Genomic DNA, 18,420 nt, shown 5'->3' with positions numbered 1-18,420 from the left:
TAGGGAGCATATAATTCACTTGTTAAAACACCTTCATTGGCTACCAGTTCATTTCTGGGAACAATTCAATCCTTGGGAGAGGCGGGAAATATAAATGAACTTTATTATTATTATTATTATTATTATTATTATTATTATTATTATTATTATTTCCAAGTGCTGGTCATGACTGGTCATAAGCCCTATATGGCATAGGTGCAAACTGTCCAAAAGACTGTATCTTCCCACATGAACCTGCCAGAGTTTTAAAATCATCAAGGGAAGGCTTTCTCTTGGTCCCACCACCATTCCAGACATGCTTGGTGAAGACATGAGAGAGACCTCTGTAATTCCCTCTATGGGGAGCTAGGCCGCCTCGATCCCTGCTTTCCTTTCTCCAGCAGTTTTTGTGTAAGCAGGCTTTTAATATGTAATCATGGGCAGGGAGGCTGTGCCTGCTGAGTTTATTTATGGTTTTACCTTTTGTATTTTTAACATCAGAGAACCAGCATGACATAGTGGTTTGAGTGATGGACTATGACTCTGGAGACCAGGGTTTGATTCCCAACTTGGCCCACTGGGCAAGTCACACTCTCTCAGCCTCAGGGGAAGGCAATGACAAACCTCCTTTGAACAAATGTTGCCAAGAAAACCCCATGATAGGAATGCCTTAGGGTCAGGAACGACTTGAAGGCACACAATAACAACAACAATTTTAAACATCATTTTATACTGTTCAAATGAAATGATTTTAATTTTTTTAAAAAAATTGTATTGGTAAGTTTTTAATTGACTTTATCTGTGAGTCACCTTGGGTACCATGTAGGGCTCACCTTCACTCAACCAGAAATGTGGACTGTTGGGTTACCGACAAGCCCACACAAAAACACAATTAGTTCTGAAGCCCAAACCATTTTCAGTTTCAGTGCTTAGCAGTTTGAAATCTTCCATATGCCCACATATTCTTTAGATTTGACCATGCCTGCACTATGGAGATGTAAAGAATATTTGTTCCCTTGAGACACAGCAATGTTTTCCCCCCTCCTAAACAGTTTTGTCCCTGTGCAACTTCATTGACATAGCATATGACCAGTAGCTATAGTGGGGACAAAACTAATGTTGTTTCATTGCACATTAAATTTTTCAATGACAGAATCACATTTTTGTTTGCAAAAAGTCCCAAAGTGGGGGAGGGGGAAAATCACCAAAAGTGTGCAGGAATTCTGATAACATTATCCATTGGGAAAAGGGAGAAAACTTTTAAAATGTGTAATTCTCACATATCAGAATGAAAAAACCCAAGATTCACATCCCTGCTACAGTAACTCTAAATCACAAGCTGGGATTATCTCATCAGACCGGGGGGGGGGGGGGTCCTAAATATTTTGTTTTTTATTTTTAAAAATCAAAGTGCTGTTAAGTAAACCTGTTCCTAGATGACATGTCAGTGATTAACTAAAGGATAATCGAAAATAAGAATGCTCCCACAGAATTTTGATACCACTTGATCTTCAGTGGAAGATTTATAGGATTAGGGAGGTTACCTATAATTGCAAAATTGGGATTTGTTCAAAGATTGCAGGTAGCTACATAAAATGGCTAGAGGAAATTTTTATGTCCAATTTTGGATTATAGGTGATCATAATAACAAACCCCATAGAGATACCCCCCCCAAAATCCAAAAATGTACTGTACCGATCCAGCTCTCCAATTCCCCCCTCCCCGTATTTGTGTGTACATACATACTCATTCACAACATAAGCATACAGTTCATAACAATATGTTATTCTGAGACAGTCCTTTCCGTTCCTCCCACTGTGAGGATTGCAGCTAAATTCAAGGGGAACAGGGGAGCCTGGGAGGGGACGGTAGACAATGTCATTCATTCTGCTAATCAAAAGGTCTTGGACCTTTGATCCTGAGGGCCCTGGATACAATACATCTTGGTTTAGGAGTGAAGATAATATTTCCCCTATTATCCTTCTCTTTTAGGATTCCATCATTTGTGCAAAACACAACCAGCATTCAGTTGAAATAGATTTCATTGATCTTCCTTTCAAAATCAAAGATATATATTTTGTAAGACAGCATTTACCCTAGTTCTTCAAGAAAAACAGTGCAAAGATTCCACTTCCTGAGAGCCATAGTTACAAATATGAACAACACATTGGTTGGTCCTCTGTGTATCTCCAGGTCCAGTTACAGGCATTCAAATATATATATTTTTAAAAAACATACACTTTAGATTTATCTCCTTCCTCCTCCTCCTTCTCAGTTCTGAAGCCTTCACATTGGTACCTGTTCATTAACTTATAAACATGTAAACAAATGCACTTTGCTGAGAAGACTGGATTCCAGTTGTCATAGTATGTCATTCAAATGGAACACACAGAACAGGGAAAGCAGGAATGAAGTGTACAACCTTAAAACCTACATGATACCAGTACACAGAGTGGCAACCATTTCCATGTAACCTCCATCTATTTACAGGTATCGGTTTTCATGTGGTCATTATTGTTTAAAGCAGGGGAGGGTTTACTCTTCTGAACTTCAGTCCCTCCCTTGGATGTGTCCTGAAAAAACAGCCTTGGTATCCACAGTGACATCAGGATCCGTTTGTATTCCTTCCGAAAGTTTTGGTTGAGAAGTCCATATATTATCGCATTAAGGCAACTGTTGAAGTAGGCCATAAAGTAGCTCACAACAAACAACCAGTCAGGAACTTTGGGTGCTATTTCTGAGGGGTTAGTGGCTACAGCCAATCCAATGAAGTTCAGTGGTGCCCAGCAAAAGGCAAAGATCACAAAGACGACGAACATGGTTAGAAAATTTCGAAGATCGCTTGGCTTCAGCCTTGGCTTGATTTCTGACTTGACTCTCCTCCTCACTTGGATCACCAGGATCCAGATTCGCAGGTAGCAGAAGCTCACAATGGTGATTGGAACTATGAAATGGATGACGACAACAGCAATGGTGTAATAGGAGCTGGCAGTCTGGGTGAATGTGCATGAATAGATGCGCTGATCATACTTGAGAGAGCCAACAAAAAAATTTGGCACAGTTGCAACAACTGTCAGCACCCAGACTAGGCAGACATAGAGCATGGTGTTCCACCAGCTGTACACTTTGTCATATGCAAAACTGTGGCATATATAGCAGTATCTGTTTATTGCAATGGCGGTAATGTTGAAGATGGAACCAATGACACTCAGCCCCATCACAAATCCACTTACTTTACAGTGTATATCCCCCAAGGTCCAGCCATTGTGGAAAATGGCAGTGAGCACTAAGGGGTATGGGTACAAGGCCACCACTAAATCAGCCAAGGCCAGGCTGACCACAAATGCATTACCTGGGGAGAAAAGAGAAAGAGAAAGTATGAGAAAACAATCATTGGTCATCAAAATCACAGAAAACAAACACTTTCAAATGCCACTTGATAATGAAAAATGGCATGGCAGGGCTTGAATTCTATTGTTGCTCTAACAAGAGTAGATTCATTGAACCAGTGGTATCAACCTATATGTTGACTTAACAATCAATGCATCTACTCTATTTGGGATCAACCAAGACAATTCAGGCTAAGAAATGGGTGTTGGTGCAAGGATAAACCAAAGCTAAAACTTTGAGTCCCAAAAGCTGAATTTTGAAATCTATATATGCATTTGGAATGTCTTAGGACTTTATCACACATGTAAAAAAGACAGGAGCATAGCGGGATGATCCTGTTAATATCGTGCAATAATGCTATAATTATCACATAATGTCACGTGTTGTCACAATTATCGCACAATTATCCCATGAATAAAGAGGCACTGAAGTGCTGCTTTTTATTGATGGGAAAATTTCCTCAAAACAATCTTGCCAAGTAAACCCAATGATAGGCTCACCTTAGGGTTGCCATAAGTTGGAAATTACTTAAAGGCATAAAACACAACACACTGATACTACATTACAACATGGAGCATCTCGTGTATGTTGGTAGCCAATGGAGTGAGTAATGTGCACTGGCCTGATAAGAAATGGCCATCAATGCACACTGGGGTTCTCTCTGATGCATATCAAGACACCAGCTAGGAAATGCCAGAGCACAATGGGCATACCCAGTGCATTTCAGATGTAGAATCACAGAATCATAGATTCAGAAGAGACCCCAACGGTCATCCAGTCCAATCCCCTTCCATCCAGCGTGACACAATCCAAACACTGCTGAGAGATGGCCAACCATCTCTGTTTAAAAATCTCCAAAGAAGGAGACCCCACCACTTTCTGAGACAGCATGTTCCACATGTCTGCTGCATTGGTACCTGGTAAATGAGAAGTACCTAATGTGCATCAGAACTGTGGTAGGGTGGTTAAAATTAAGAATTTTACTTATGTCCAAGAGTTGAAAATTATAGTACTGAAATGAATTGAGGGCAAAGTTTGTCAGGATGAAGGATTCAGGTCATGTCAAAATCTCTGCTTTGGAATGTAAACAATTTGTCAATGGCTCCAAATTTTAAGTTGCTAGCCCAAATAAAAGGAAGTACTACAAGAGACAGTTCAGAGACAGTGAAACAAAACATATAGAAAAAAGACTGATTGATGGCTAACCCACATGAGAGAGACGTATGTTAGGACATCCAATAAATATACAAGGGTGTAAATGTTTAATTCAGTGTAACCAATGAAAATGTGATTTGTAGTTTCCTTTGTTCAAAATACTATAAAAACTTGGTTCATTTTAGAATTGTGGTCCCAGAATTTGGAATATAAATTTCCTCTGGGAACAATGCTGCAGCTGAAAATAAACATGTTTCCTTTCCAATCAAGCTCCTTGGTCTCCCTGCTGATTTCTGGTTAAAATTCTGGTTTTGAAATAATCAATAATTAATAATCTATAACAGACCAAACCTACAAAAGCTTATGTTACAATGTCTTTTTAGTCTGAAAGATGCTATAAGATCCTTTTGTTGTTGCTGCTGTGTGCCTTCATGTCATTTCCAGCTTATGGTGATCCTAAGGTGAACCTGTTATGGGGTTTTCTTGGCATGATTTGTTAGAGGAAGTTTGCCATTGTCTTCCCCTGAGGGTGAGAGAGTGTGACTTTCTCAAAGCCACCCAGTGTTTTTCATGGCCAAGCTGGGAACTGAACCCTGGTCTTCAGAGTCAGTAGTCCAACACTCAAACAACTATGCCATATCAAGATCTCTTTGCAAATTTATAATAATATATAATTTTTTAAAAAATTATCGTATGACTCTTCAGATGCTGTCTGGACTGCAAATTCTAACAACCCTAGTCAACATAAGCACGGATCTGGAATGTTAGCAATTGCAGTCCAAGAATATTGCAAGGCCTCATGATTCCCTCCTATGAGTTGGGCCTCTGCCCCCAAGCAAATGGTGTTTCAAGTCGTTGTTTGCATCATGGCCAAACGTCAGCAGCTGTTCCATGGCATGAAAGAGTTGACTTGCAATAGTGACCTTGTTGGATACTGTCTGCATTGGCATTACAGTTTGAGATTGGGAAATGATTAGGAAGCAGAAAATAGAATGAGGAAGCGTTTCTTTGTTGCTAACTTGTTAATGTAGCTCTCATAGCTAAGGAGAGTGAGATAAATTACACTTGCACAGTTTGGTTTTCTTTGTTTGTTTCTCCACTATTTAACCCTTGGGAATCCATTTTCTATTGGCCTTGTCTTAGAGAACATAGACCCCAGCCAAGGGCTTCCCATACATCCAGTGGTGGGGAGTTTGATTGCTGGCCAAGGGATCATCTATTGGTCATGAGGAACCATCAGCAAAAGCACTGAAATATTTATCTGCGTTATTCTGTCTGCTGTCTCTTTTGCCACAATAAATCTCATGCCACAGTAGTAAAATGTGCGAGGGATGATGTCTTCATGGGCCAGAATACCCCAGAAGCAGGCAGAGTATCCTGACCGCAAAGGTGCTGTGACCTATGTCTGTTACCTGGGGCTCTCTGTTCCAACACTTGGCAAATGTTCACATGTACATCTCACTGTACCATCTGGCATGGCTGCTGCCATGGAGGATTACTCACTCTGAGGTCAAACAAGGTATTTAACATTGATAACATGGCAGGGCTCCTCATTCTACTCACAGAATGAGTGATGTAATGTTGCCACACCAGACGGAACAGTGGAATGCATTGGAATGAGGGGCTCAGGATTTTCTGGGAAGATCTGGAGCAAACAGTGAGTTTCTAAAATCCATTACAAAGGTGTTATTCCCCGGGTTTGGTGCTGAATTGGCCAGACATAATTCAGACTGTTTTCAGCAGACTTGGGCATTAAGCCCTGTGTCATCCTGTCTTCCTACCCAGAGGACAGGGGAGGACATTTTATTTGGCCAGTGAAGATAGGGCCAGCGTCTGGTGCTGAAAACTACTTTTAGGGAAGCCTAGAATTAAACCAAATTGGGAACAAGAAACCACCTCCCATTTAAAGTGATCATAATAGCTAAAGGGTCATGTACTCTGATCCAGCGGTGTCACTGACCGGCTGTGTGTGTGGGTGCAGACTGCACCAGGTGACACCCCACAGGAGGGATGACACCCTGGTGGGAATCTCCTCCTGTTGCAGCAGAGGAGTGAGTGTGCCCCTCGTAGCTTTGTCACAACCCGGCTCTATCCTCAGGCAGGAATCTGAGGTGTCAGCAAGGGCTGCGGAGGGGTGAGTGCACCCCTTGTGGCTTCGTCAGCACTCAGCTACTTCCCTGGGGCCAGTGATAAAACTTCAAGGGGTTAGCAGCAGAGAGTGTTGAGCAGGTCATTGCCATCACTGCTGCCCCCTCAGCAGCCCCCCACTAGGTGGGATGGAGCTGAGTTGATGGCTATGGTAACTAAATCACTAGCCCAGCTCTCTCCCTGAGGAGGGAGCCTGGCCAGCGACGAAGCCACAAAGGGTGAGCAGTGGGGAGGGGAGGGGGCAGGTCAGGCTACTGCTGCTCCCCTATTCAGGTTTCAACCCTCCCCATGCCTGCACCGGGTGTCACCAAATGTGGTGACACCACTGTTCTGATCACCAGCTGTAAGATTAAACAAGTAAACTGCAAGCCTGTTGCCTCTTGATATTAACACTTCTCAGTTGCGGTGTGTTGAGAATTCTAACATTGGTTCTTTCTTAATGCAAATGTGTGTCATTAATAAATTTGGCTGGTTAGATTTTTGTTGATGTTCCCTCAATCTCATTTCCTCATATATTTTGTTCCACATGAGTTGGCGATAAGTGTTCTGTTTTTCCCCACTGGGGCTGGCTTTGCATAAGGCTATATTTTAATATTTCAAAATGACAGAATACTGCATATGCATTTACTAAACTATAATACAAAGAAAGGGGAGCTACATTAATTAAGGCTCCATTTACTTTGGGCATAATCCTGAAAAGGTGCATATGAAGTTATTCTGACTTCCCCTCTCACCCTTAGGGAATTACCATGACTTCAAAATTGAGCATTTCATTTTCTGCATGGGGACATCAGAACATAGCTGAGACACAATGTTCCTGCCCTGATTTTAAGAAGAAAAGAAAAGAAGCAGGTTTCATCTCTAAACCTGAAAAGAGTTTCATTCAAAATGCATGAGATTAAGAACTATCTACATTCAGGATTAGAGAGCTATATGGAGGATAAGATTATCAAGTGGTTTCTAGTCGTTGCAGCATTAGAAGCAGTATGTATCTCAATGTCATTTAATAATGGCAAATACTACGGAGGATGTAGTTAGCAATAGCAGATTCATGTCTTGCTTGTGGGCTTCCATAGACATTTGGCTGGCCATAGTGTGAACGAGGGTCCCCAGATCTTAGAGCCTGGCCCTGTGTGTCATGGCCTGGCCCTGCTTCTCTAGTTCTAGAAGAGGGGAGAGGTTTCTCAGGGCACTGAAAAGTGTATGTGTATTTTTGGTTCTCATTTGTTCAACTTGCTGTTTGTTACAGCTTTGTTGAAACTTAGAATCAGAATCAAAGAGTTGATTGATTGGCCACAAGGGTATCCAGTCCAACCCACTGCCATGCAGGAAGACACATTCAAAGCACTCTTGACAGATGGCCATCCAGCCTCTGTTTAAAAACCTCCAAAGAAAGAGACTCCACCACTCTCCAAGGCAGCATTACAGTCAAGAGGTTCTTCCTCATGTTTAGATGGAAACTCTTTTTCTGCAGAATGAAACTGTTGCCCCATATCCTTGTCTCTGGAGAAGCAGAAAACAAGTTTGTTCCATCCTCAAATGATATCCCTTCAAATATCATATTCATGATACATAAAGTACCATGTCTAATGGCCAATTTACCCCCTTGAAACATAACCAGAGTCTGCTCCATCTGATACCACAAGCTGTCATCACTAGACAGGACCTATAAGAGTGGGATTCGGTTGGTACATTAGTCTGAGTCCTGGAGAGCCAAGGAAGAACCCTTGAATTTCTGATGGTCTCCTCCCTCAAAAAATCTACAAAAACTTCACAGTATCACCTGAAGTTTGGACTGCTAGTTGTTGTTAATGGCCTTCAAGTCAATATTGACTCATGGCGACTCTATGGATGAGACATTTCCAAGACCCTCTGTCTTCCACTGCTCTGTTTAATTCCTGCAACCCTATACCCACAGACTCCTTAATAAAGTCCATCCATCTGGCATATGGCCTTCCTCTCTTCCTACTTCCCTTCACATTTCTCATCATTATTGTCTTTTCAAGTGAGTCCTCCCTTCCCATGATGTGTCCAAAGTACGACAGCCTCAATTTGGTCATTTTGGCTTCCAAGGTGGTGCTCTAGGACCCATTTATTTGTCCTTTTGGCTGTCCGTGGGACCCTCAGCACTCTTCTCTAGCGCCACATCTCAAGTGAATTGATTTTCTTCCTATCATCTTTCTTAACTGTCCAGCTCTCACATCCATACATGGTAATATGAGCCCTGGTGGCGCAGTGGTTAAACGCCTGTATTGCAGTCACTCACTCAAAACCATAAGATTGCGAGTTCAATACCAGCAAAAGGGCTCAGGCTTGACTCAGGCTTGCACCTTTCTGAGAGGTCACTAAATTGAGGACCCAGTTTGTTGGGGGCAATTAGCTTACAGTTGTAAACCACTTAGACACTGCTAATTCAGTATGAAGCAGTATATAAATGAAGCTGTTTTGTTTTTTGTTTAATAGGGAAAATGATGGCTTGTACGATTCTAACTTTTGTGCTCAGTTGTGTATTTTTGCATTTTAGAATCTTTTCTAGTTCTTTCATAGCAATCCTCCCCATTCTTAATCTTCTTCTGAAGACTTCTATCAATGTTTGATCCCAGGGAATTCTTTTACTATTTCTAGTTCTTCATTGCCTAGGTTGAACTTGTGAAGGTTCTCAGTGGTCATTATTTTGGTTTTCTTTGTGTTCAACATAAAGCCCGCCTTTGCACTTTCTTCTTTGATCTTCCTTAGTAGGTGTTCCAGGTCTGTGAGGTTTTCTGCTAGTACTATGGTCTCATCAGCATATCTTAGATTGTTGATATTCCTTCCTCCTGTTTTCACTCCTCCTTCTTCTGTGTCCAAGTCTGCTGTTATTAATATGTTCTGCATACAAGTTGAACAGATAGGGTGAAAGGATGTCTGACCCCTTTGCCAAGTGGGGAACCATTCTGTTTCTCCGTGTTTGGACTGCTAGTGTAAAGTGGCAAAAACTGAGTGTTTGAACATGAAATGAGCAATAGCCACAAGGAATGCTATATCGCTTGCAGAGAGCTTCAAAGACATTTTTCATCTGGGAAAGGAGCTGACTCTTTATTAGAAGCAACAATCCAAACTGAAGCAGCAAAATGGCACAATGTTTTAAAGCATATAATTTATACTGTTTTTTTTGGGGGGGGGTACGGTTTAGTGTTTAGTGGACTTTGAATTGGAGATCTGAACAATGAAAACTTCTTAAGTCTGATAGAACAAGATGGGATCCTGTTCTCCAAGAGCATTTGCCGTGGGGTAAAAGAATGAAAAAAAGGAGGGGGGATTGTCATGTTCGCTACCTATCTTTAACTTCCAGTTTATACCATTATCTTTATTGAAAAAACCCAATTAAAGATTCAACATTCATTTGGTCCTTAAATCCTCAATTTTGTTAGGAGCTTCCATCAGGGCATGAAAGCTGCCTTATTTCACCTTGGAAAATTTTTCTCAGAAGCCCTGTCACCAAGTCTCTGTTTTTTGGCCCTCTAAGATAGACATAGGCTGGGAAATCTAGTGTGAGCTGAACACCATAGGTCTTTAGTCTGATCCAGCAGAGCTCCAGCTATATGCTTTTGAGACTATGGCCAAGCTTGTGCTAGTGCAACGTAAATCAACACTCACATAGTTAAATGTGGCTGGAACCACATCATCTATTGCCTGAAAATTGACAATGTGCAACAAATTGTGTTATCAACGATGTGAAACAAGGAACATGCCATGATTGTATCTGCAGTCCCAATGAAAAAAGTAGTACTTTGAAGGCCCTGACAAATGGTTATGTGCCATCCAAGAATGTTTTCATGCCAGAGTCATACTTGTGGAACTCAACATAACTCCTAACTGAATATACGTTACACAATTCCCCAAAAGTATAACCATATACATAGGAGAATTTAAAGGTGTATGGTGTTTTATAGACCTGTAAAGTCCCCTGCACAGATGGTTGTACTTTTGGGGTTTGTGTAACGTGTATTTAGTTAGCAAGGGGGTTTGAATTTTTTTCTCTCTGTAGGGATCAGTGGCACCTGCTGAGAACCTGTCCCCAACTGAAGGCTACTACTGACCACAGAACACCCCAGTCTTGCCCTTTCACCAACTATTTCCTGTTACCTTATACCTTCCTGAGCAAGGGAAAGGGATGAAAATTTTCCATGTGCCATGCCCTCTTCTTCTGGTTAGTTGCAAAAACTAGGCACAAGAAGAGAGACCAAGTAACACCAGAAAGGAAGGAGACCAATAGGGAGGGGGACCAAGAGAAAGGGAGAGCCCTTTCACACTACATAAATATAGCACTACGGTTCCACTTCAACTGGCTGCATCTGATCATATCCTAATTTTAAAGGGCACTGGACCTTTCTGGCTATGAATTAGCATCTCGTGTTCAATCATTTTGGAACAGCCAACAAACTCTTCTCAGGTCCCCACCAGCAATGCCTCTGGTGCAAACGGAGCTGAGAAAAGAGCTTTCCTTGACAATCTTAACAGCTAGGCAGGCTCATAGCAGGGTCTTTCAAAAAGCCTGTTTGCATATAATAGAAAGGAAGCTTTTTAAGTAGTCACTTCTAGGTCTGATGAGCACTGCAGAAACAATGTAATTTAACTGTTTTAACTGCCATGATACCATCCTATAAAATCCTGGGATTTGTAGTTTGCTGTGGCATCAGCATATCAAAGGAGCTCTTTCAGAGAAGGCAAATAGCTCACAAAACTACAAATCCCAGGATTCCATAGGATTGAGCCATGGCAATTAAAGCAGTGCCAAACTGCATTATTTCTGCAGTGTAGGCCCTAGAAGATGGAACCTGCTGTCTGGATAGAAAGCAATTTATTTTTTGTTTACTAGCTGGCTAAGAAGCTGTTGGTTTGCAGTTCCACAGTGAGTAAACTTGGCCGTTCCTCTTCTAGAGTAAACTTGGCAACACAGACTACTAGATTCTTTGAAGGCCATGGTCTATTCTGCACTGCAGAAATATTGGCTCAGTGCATGGAATACTGACATTTGAGCTCTGAGAGCTTGCAGAGTCAGAGAGCTCTGGTGCCACAACAAACTACAAATCCCAGGATTCCAAAGCATTGAGCCATGGCAGCTAAAGTGGTGGCAAGCTGCATTGTTTTGGCAGTGCAGACTAGACCACATGGTTTGGGTTGTGGCAAGCTTGGGTGGGTTTATTTACAAGGCTTCACAACTGTGCTCACTATGCCCACAGAATATGAGTGCACAATGGAGATCCTGCTGTGCACAAACCAATATTCTGTGGTCTACAATGTTCTAATTCTTGATGAGCTGTAGCAAGCCTACAGATTACAGATTATTTTTCATGTCTGCAAATTCCCAAAATGGGAAAATTTCTCATCCATCATCATCATCATCATCATCGTCGTCGTCGTCATCGTCGTCATCGTCATCATCATCATCATCGCTATAAATTCACAGATAAAGTTGTTCCATTCCTTCCCCCCAGGATCTCATTCAGCATCAATCAAGGTGAGATTATTATAATGACTCTCTGTTGCCACCTTGTGTCTCGTTTAAAATGGACAAAGCAAATTATGGCACTGAATCCAAAAATGGATTTTATACAGATTATTTTTAAATGGAAACCTCAAGGAAAATTTGCAACCTTGAAAAATGCCAATATTTTCCTAGAAATAATGGCTGAGAACTTGCATTGGAGGTGTATTTATGACCACATAGTCATGTAGCAGCATCTCCTAATGCTTCCCTCCCACAAACTTACTTTCCAAGTGATACAGCAGAGAAATTTCCAAGGCACTGGAGAGTGGAATAGTAAGTGATGATGCAACCAGCCCTCTCCTGATAGTGGGGTGTGTTGTGACATATATGCTGCAATGAAAACAGAGTGCCTCACTACCAAGAGAGGGCTGAATGTGTCATCACTTACCATCTTGTTCTCCATCACCTCTGAAATTCTACTGTTGGAGGGGCTGCATGGCTCAAAAGGTAGGTTTTGGGGGCACTTTCAATCATTGTGATGGTGCAGCCACCACAAAAAGTGAAATAGTCTAATTACAACATCATATATTAGGCTTACCACATCTTAATACTGCTTAACTTAGAGAAGTATTGAGGGCGATTCCCTGGTCAGAATACTAAAAGATAAAGGTTCAGGACGGATGGGCTTTCTCAAAAGGGAGATACTGAAGGCACAATTTCAAAACAGTTCCTGAGAAAGAAACACGGGAGGTGTCTCAAAACCAGGGAGGATGACTAAGGAACTTTCAACCGAGCTGGAGTTTGAAACGGAACATGTATAAGAATGGAAAAGGGGGAATACAAAAAGAATCAAAGAAATAGCAGGCATGTGTAGGGTAAGTCAGAAAAGCTAAAGCGCAGAATGAACTCAGGCTTGCTAGAGAGGTTAAGAACAATAAAAAGGGCTTTTTTGGTATGTCGCAGCAGCAAAAGTGAAGAAGGAAAACGGTAGGGTCCACTGCGTGGAGAAGATGGCAAATGCTAACAAAGACAGAGAAAAGGCAGAATTACTCAACACTTCTTGCCACATCTTCTCAGAAAAGGCAAAGGGTGCTCAACCTGCGATAATGAGCAGAGGACCGAATAGGGAATTTCAGCACAGAATAAGTAAGAGGATATGTAGAGGACACCTTGTTATCTAAATGAATTAAGTCTCGGGACCAGATGAACTCCATCCAAGGGTATAAAAGAACTGGCAAATGTAATATCGGAGCCATTGGAATAATCTTTGAAAACTCCTGCAAACAGGGGAGATCCCATGCAACTGGAGGAGGGCAAACGTTGTCCCCACTTCAAAAAGGGGGAAAAAGAGTATCCCAAAATTTCGTCCAGTTAGTCTGACATCAGTACTAGGAAGTTCTGGAGAGTCATTAAACGAGAGTCTTTGAAAACATCTAGAGGCAATGCCTAATCACAAAAAAGTCAACATGGGTTTCAGAGAAACAAGTCATGCCAGACAAAACCTGATCTCTTCTTTTTATGATAATTAACCAGCTGGTAGATGAAGGGAATGCGTGTGATTAGTATATCTTGATTTCAGTAAGGCCTTTGACAAGTTCCCCATGACATCTTGCAAACAAGCTTGTAAATGTGGGCTAGACAAAGGAACTGTTAAATGGATCTTTATTGGGGGACCGGCCGACCCAAAGGGTGCTCAACAATGGCTCCTTTTTCATCCTGTAGAAGTGACCAGTGGGGTCCCACAGCTCTGTCTGCGGCCCAGTGCTATTCAACATCTTATCAAAACCTGGATGACAGAATTGGGAGCATACTTATCAAATTGCAGATGATACCCATTAGGAGGACTAGCTATACCCCCGAGGACAGGATCAAGATTCAATGACCTGAATGATGACGGCTGGGCCAGAGCTAACAAATGAATTCAACCGGAGAATGTAAGGTATCAGTATTGCACTAGGGCGGAAAAATAAATGCACAGATATAGGTGGGTGACACCTGGCTGAATGAAACTACGTGTGAAAGGGATCTAGGAGTCCAAGTAGACCACAAGTTGAACATGAGTTGAAAGTGTGATGCGGCAGCTAAAAGGCCAATGCTATTTTATGCTGCATCCTAGAAGTATTGTCTAGATCAAGAGAAGTAATAGTGCCACGTATTCTGCTTTGGTCCGGCCCCACCTAGATATTTTGTCCAGTTCTGGGCGCCACAATTCAGAAAGGACATTGAGAAAACTGGAGCGGTCCAAAGAGGGCGACCAAAATGGTGAGGGTCTAGAAACATGCCCTATGAGGAACGACTTCTTGGGAGCTGGGGATGTTTAGCCTGGAAAAGAAGGTAAGAGGTGTATTGATCGCCCTGTTTAAATATTTGAAGGGATGTCATATTGAAGAGGGAGCAAGCTTGTTTTCTGCTGCTCCAAGGAACAGGACCCGCACAATGGATGCAAGCTACAGGAAAAGAGTTCACCTGAACATTAGGAGGAACTTCTGCAGTAAGGCTGTTCGACATGGATGCACCCTCAGGGGTGATGAGTCTCCTTCCTTGGAGGTCTTTACAGAGGCTGGATGGCCATTCTGTCAGGGATGCTTTGATTTGATTTCCTGACTGGCAGGGGGTGGGACTGGATGGCCCTGTGGTCTCTTCAACTCTATGATTCTCTTGAGTAGCATACCACCCAGCCTTTTTAGACAGCAGAGGGTGTAGCCAGAGAAGACATTTCCATGTGACATGTAAGCAAACACTGGTATTCCTGAAAGGGATATCCAAAAGAATATGCCTTGTTTTGCCTCGTTTTTTGTTTCTTGTGATCAGTAATACATCACCAGATTACCCACATCTGCCCTTCAATAGACAGTATATTGCTGTGGTGGTGCTCCGGATATGATTGAATCATATCCCTCCAAAGAGGTCTTCAATTTGCACAGTACAGTGGACCCTTGTTATACGCTGGGGTTTAGTTCCAAGATCCCCCATGGATAAGAAAATCCGTGTATGCTCAAGTCCCATTAAATATAATGACATAAATGGTGTCCCTTATAAAAAATGGAAAATCAAGGTTTGATATTTGAAATTTATACTTTTTTTGAACATTTTCAAACCGTGTATGCTTGAATCCGTGTATAAAACATCAGTGTATAAAAAGAGCTGAGTGTATTTGCAAATGCTAACTTAAATGTAAAAAATCAATTTCACAATCATTACTATAATTTAAATTGGAATGCAATACATCTAAGTGGAGTGGAGGAAGACTTTGACATGGTGGTTTGTGTGTCTCCTTAATCTCTGCTATCAAGATACAACTGTTGTTGGGCAATTTCCATGTTTTTCCTTGCTCTTTTTAGTTATCATTAAAGTGATAAAGATTCTATATTTTTCAAGTGGACTTGAACTGAATTGCCTTTCAAAATAGAGGCCTGTTCTCCAACAACCACATAACAAGACGATTGTTCTGTGTAAATAGGACAAATGACCAATCTAGTTCCAAAATTCTTGCTGCTGCTGCTGTTGTTAACTGCCTTTGAGTCAACCTCAACTCATGGTGACCCTGTGAATGAGATAGCTCCAAGATCCACCATGTATGACAGCACTCAGTAGATGTGAGTCTCATCAATGGAAGTATGCACAGGAGTAGGATGTTAACAGAATACAATGTGTAGATAGATAGATAGATAGATAGATAGATAGATAGATATTGAAAACAATGGGCCATGGGCCATTGTCCCTTCTGGCACGTGGCTTTCAGCATAAGGAGAAGGCTGTGTATGTTGTACCTGTGTATGACGCGGGCGCACTGTATATAGTTCTGTTGCATACGCTAAACGTGTATGAGCTGGCCCTTGGTGCTGGCCTACATATTATACTCACTGTGGACACTATCATCCCATGGTGAAGTCTAGCACAACCATACACACACATCACAGATACAGTATTATATAGTGTGTGAATTGTGGGTCATTATACACTGATTTTATCTACCCTGAAGCAAAGTAATTTGCTTTGAAAAAAATTCATTATATTGGTGATATTTCAATGAAACATGTCCACAAGTAATGCCTAAGCTGGAGACTCAGGTGGAATCTGTTCGTGACATACGCTGATGGAACTGGGTTACAGAAATGTATGTCCTGAGGGAATAGGAACGTAGCTAAGCAGCATTGAGATGTAGATCTGCAGTAGGGGGAAAGAGCGGTGATGTCACTAGGGTTGGTGTCATCTGGTGTAGTAATTCAAGGTGTCACTTCCTGCACTGACCTCCTCCCATACCACACCATACAGAATCCTTAGTAATGTTTTTTGTACTAATGTTACTCATAAATCATAATTCCCATATATCAATGTATGAACTGTAATAGTAAAATTAAAATTATACTTTAAATTACAATATCTATGCACAGCCTAAACGTATTTACCTGTATGTAGTTTCATGTGGTTAAACATCACATTGGTAAGATGTGATTTTTTAAAAGAAAATTAAAAAAAATTTTTTTACATTTAAAAGTTTTAAACTTTAATTTTTTAAAATAAAAACTGGGGCCTCTCCTTTCTCCTCCCACTGAGCCTCACCCTACTCACACTATCTCTTCAGTGTTTTAAAGGGATGCAGACAAACATGACAATCCATTTCTGACCAACAGGGACCAGTAGTGTAGCCCTCACTAGGTTGCCACATGGAGCAATTTGAAGGCCCCACAACCCCTAGTGACACCTCTGGCAAAGAGAATGGACCTTTTATGAGTTTTACAAACTTTATGTAAGTGGGAAACATTTGTATACTTGATCTTTGCTGTGAAGGATATTACACAAGTGTACAAATGTTTCCCACTTGAGAACTGCAACTGCTGTACATACCACTAAATCTCACAGCAGTCATAAACCACTACACTATGCACCTTGTTTCTTCAGTTTCAGCACCTTTCCTCACATCTTCAACATAAGGATAGTATTATTAGTCCACTTTGCATGTTTGTTTTAAGGTTGAACAAGGTAAATCACCACCTTTTTGACTACTCAGAAAAAGATATATGAATTCTAGGCATTTTAACTCATAAGAAACTAGGTGAGCAACATATACTCACACAGATCTAAGCTTTCCATGTGTTGAGGACCTGAGATGCTTAGGAGTTAGATCATCATATGCCATGTGACAGGGAGTCACCCCATAACACTTGAGCTGATTACGAATTTTCCATGATTCATAATGACAGATCAATATTGGATTCCACTGTTATCCACAGCATAATCCAAACATGCCCCAGGCATCCAGGACACATGGCACAAATGCCCATAAGATATGATTAACAACTGTAATAACTTAACTCCCCTTTCTGCTTTCTGATGGCTTAGATCTCTGACTGAAGCATCCAAATAACAGGCACAGTCCAGCCATGGAAATCAAGTATGCCAGCAGGCATGCCAGGTAAGAGGAGCACTCCATCACCCTCATAAACGGCCACTAAATCACAACACTGCAGGTAGGCTATAAAATACATTGAGGGCTATAAAAGCCTCTGTTAACATCCTCCCAGCAGATCAGCAGCAGAGTACTAATTGGAGGAATTCAGACACATTACAATTCATTGTCGTGATTCCTTGCTTGAGCCATTTCTGCGTTTCTGGCTGGCTGTTCTTCACCTGGACAAGTCAGTGGCGAGGAGGAATTGGGTGGGGGGGAATAACCAGAGAGAGATGGCAACCAGTCGAAAAGAACTGTACTAGCTGCGAGAAACTTGCCCACGCTGAATTCAAGGGCTTAAAGACCTATGGCTTCTGGAGCACCGCTCCCTAGATGTGCCGTCCGGAGGATTGAATCTACTGGGTGAGGAGCGTCCTTTGGTATCCAACCATGATTTCACACAAAGTGTGAAATCATGGGAGAGGGCGTTTTCAGCCATGCACCCCAGCTGTGGAATGCCGTCCCAATGGAGGCTTGAAGGGTTCCATATAAGGGGGCTTTGCTATGCTTGTTGTACCCACAGTTGGGGTGGCAACAGACTGCTATGTTTCTTCTGAAGCCTACTCAACATCTGGACGGGCTTGTTTGAATAGAGATCATTAAGGAGGCAGAAATCAGCCTTACAAAGTGATTCCTATGCACTCCAACCAATTAGAAAGCCCACCTTCGCAACAGGATATCTAACGGTTCCTTATAAGCCAGGACAGACTTTCCCTATCTGTTCTTTTGGGAGAGTACCTGAAAGATCACCATCTACCCCACACCCTTCCCTCCTCATCCTTCTACACCACATCTCAGGGAGGTTTGTAGGTGGAAAGAGCAAAAA

The 18,420-nt window shown here is 41.7% G+C and overlaps 1 protein-coding gene across 1 annotated transcript in view; it reads right to left on the bottom strand.

The window, feature by feature from the left end:
* Positions 1-1,619: 1,619 nt before the first annotated feature.
* Positions 1,620-18,420, bottom strand: part of MTNR1B (melatonin receptor 1B) — an 86,395-nt gene continuing 69,594 nt past the window's right edge. Inside the window, exon 2 of the mRNA XM_042459160.1 lies at positions 1,620-3,331. Coding sequence (XP_042315094.1) covers positions 2,460-3,331 — 872 coding nt within the window. The 3' untranslated portion in view covers positions 1,620-2,459. The remainder of the gene's footprint in view (positions 3,332-18,420) is intronic.

Source organism: Sceloporus undulatus, chromosome 3 (assembly GCF_019175285.1).
Source record: "Sceloporus undulatus isolate JIND9_A2432 ecotype Alabama chromosome 3, SceUnd_v1.1, whole genome shotgun sequence".
Classification (NCBI taxonomy): Eukaryota; Metazoa; Chordata; class Lepidosauria; order Squamata; family Phrynosomatidae; genus Sceloporus; species Sceloporus undulatus.
Note: the sequence above shows the minus strand (reverse complement) of the source record. Positions and strands in the feature narration are given on the sequence as shown.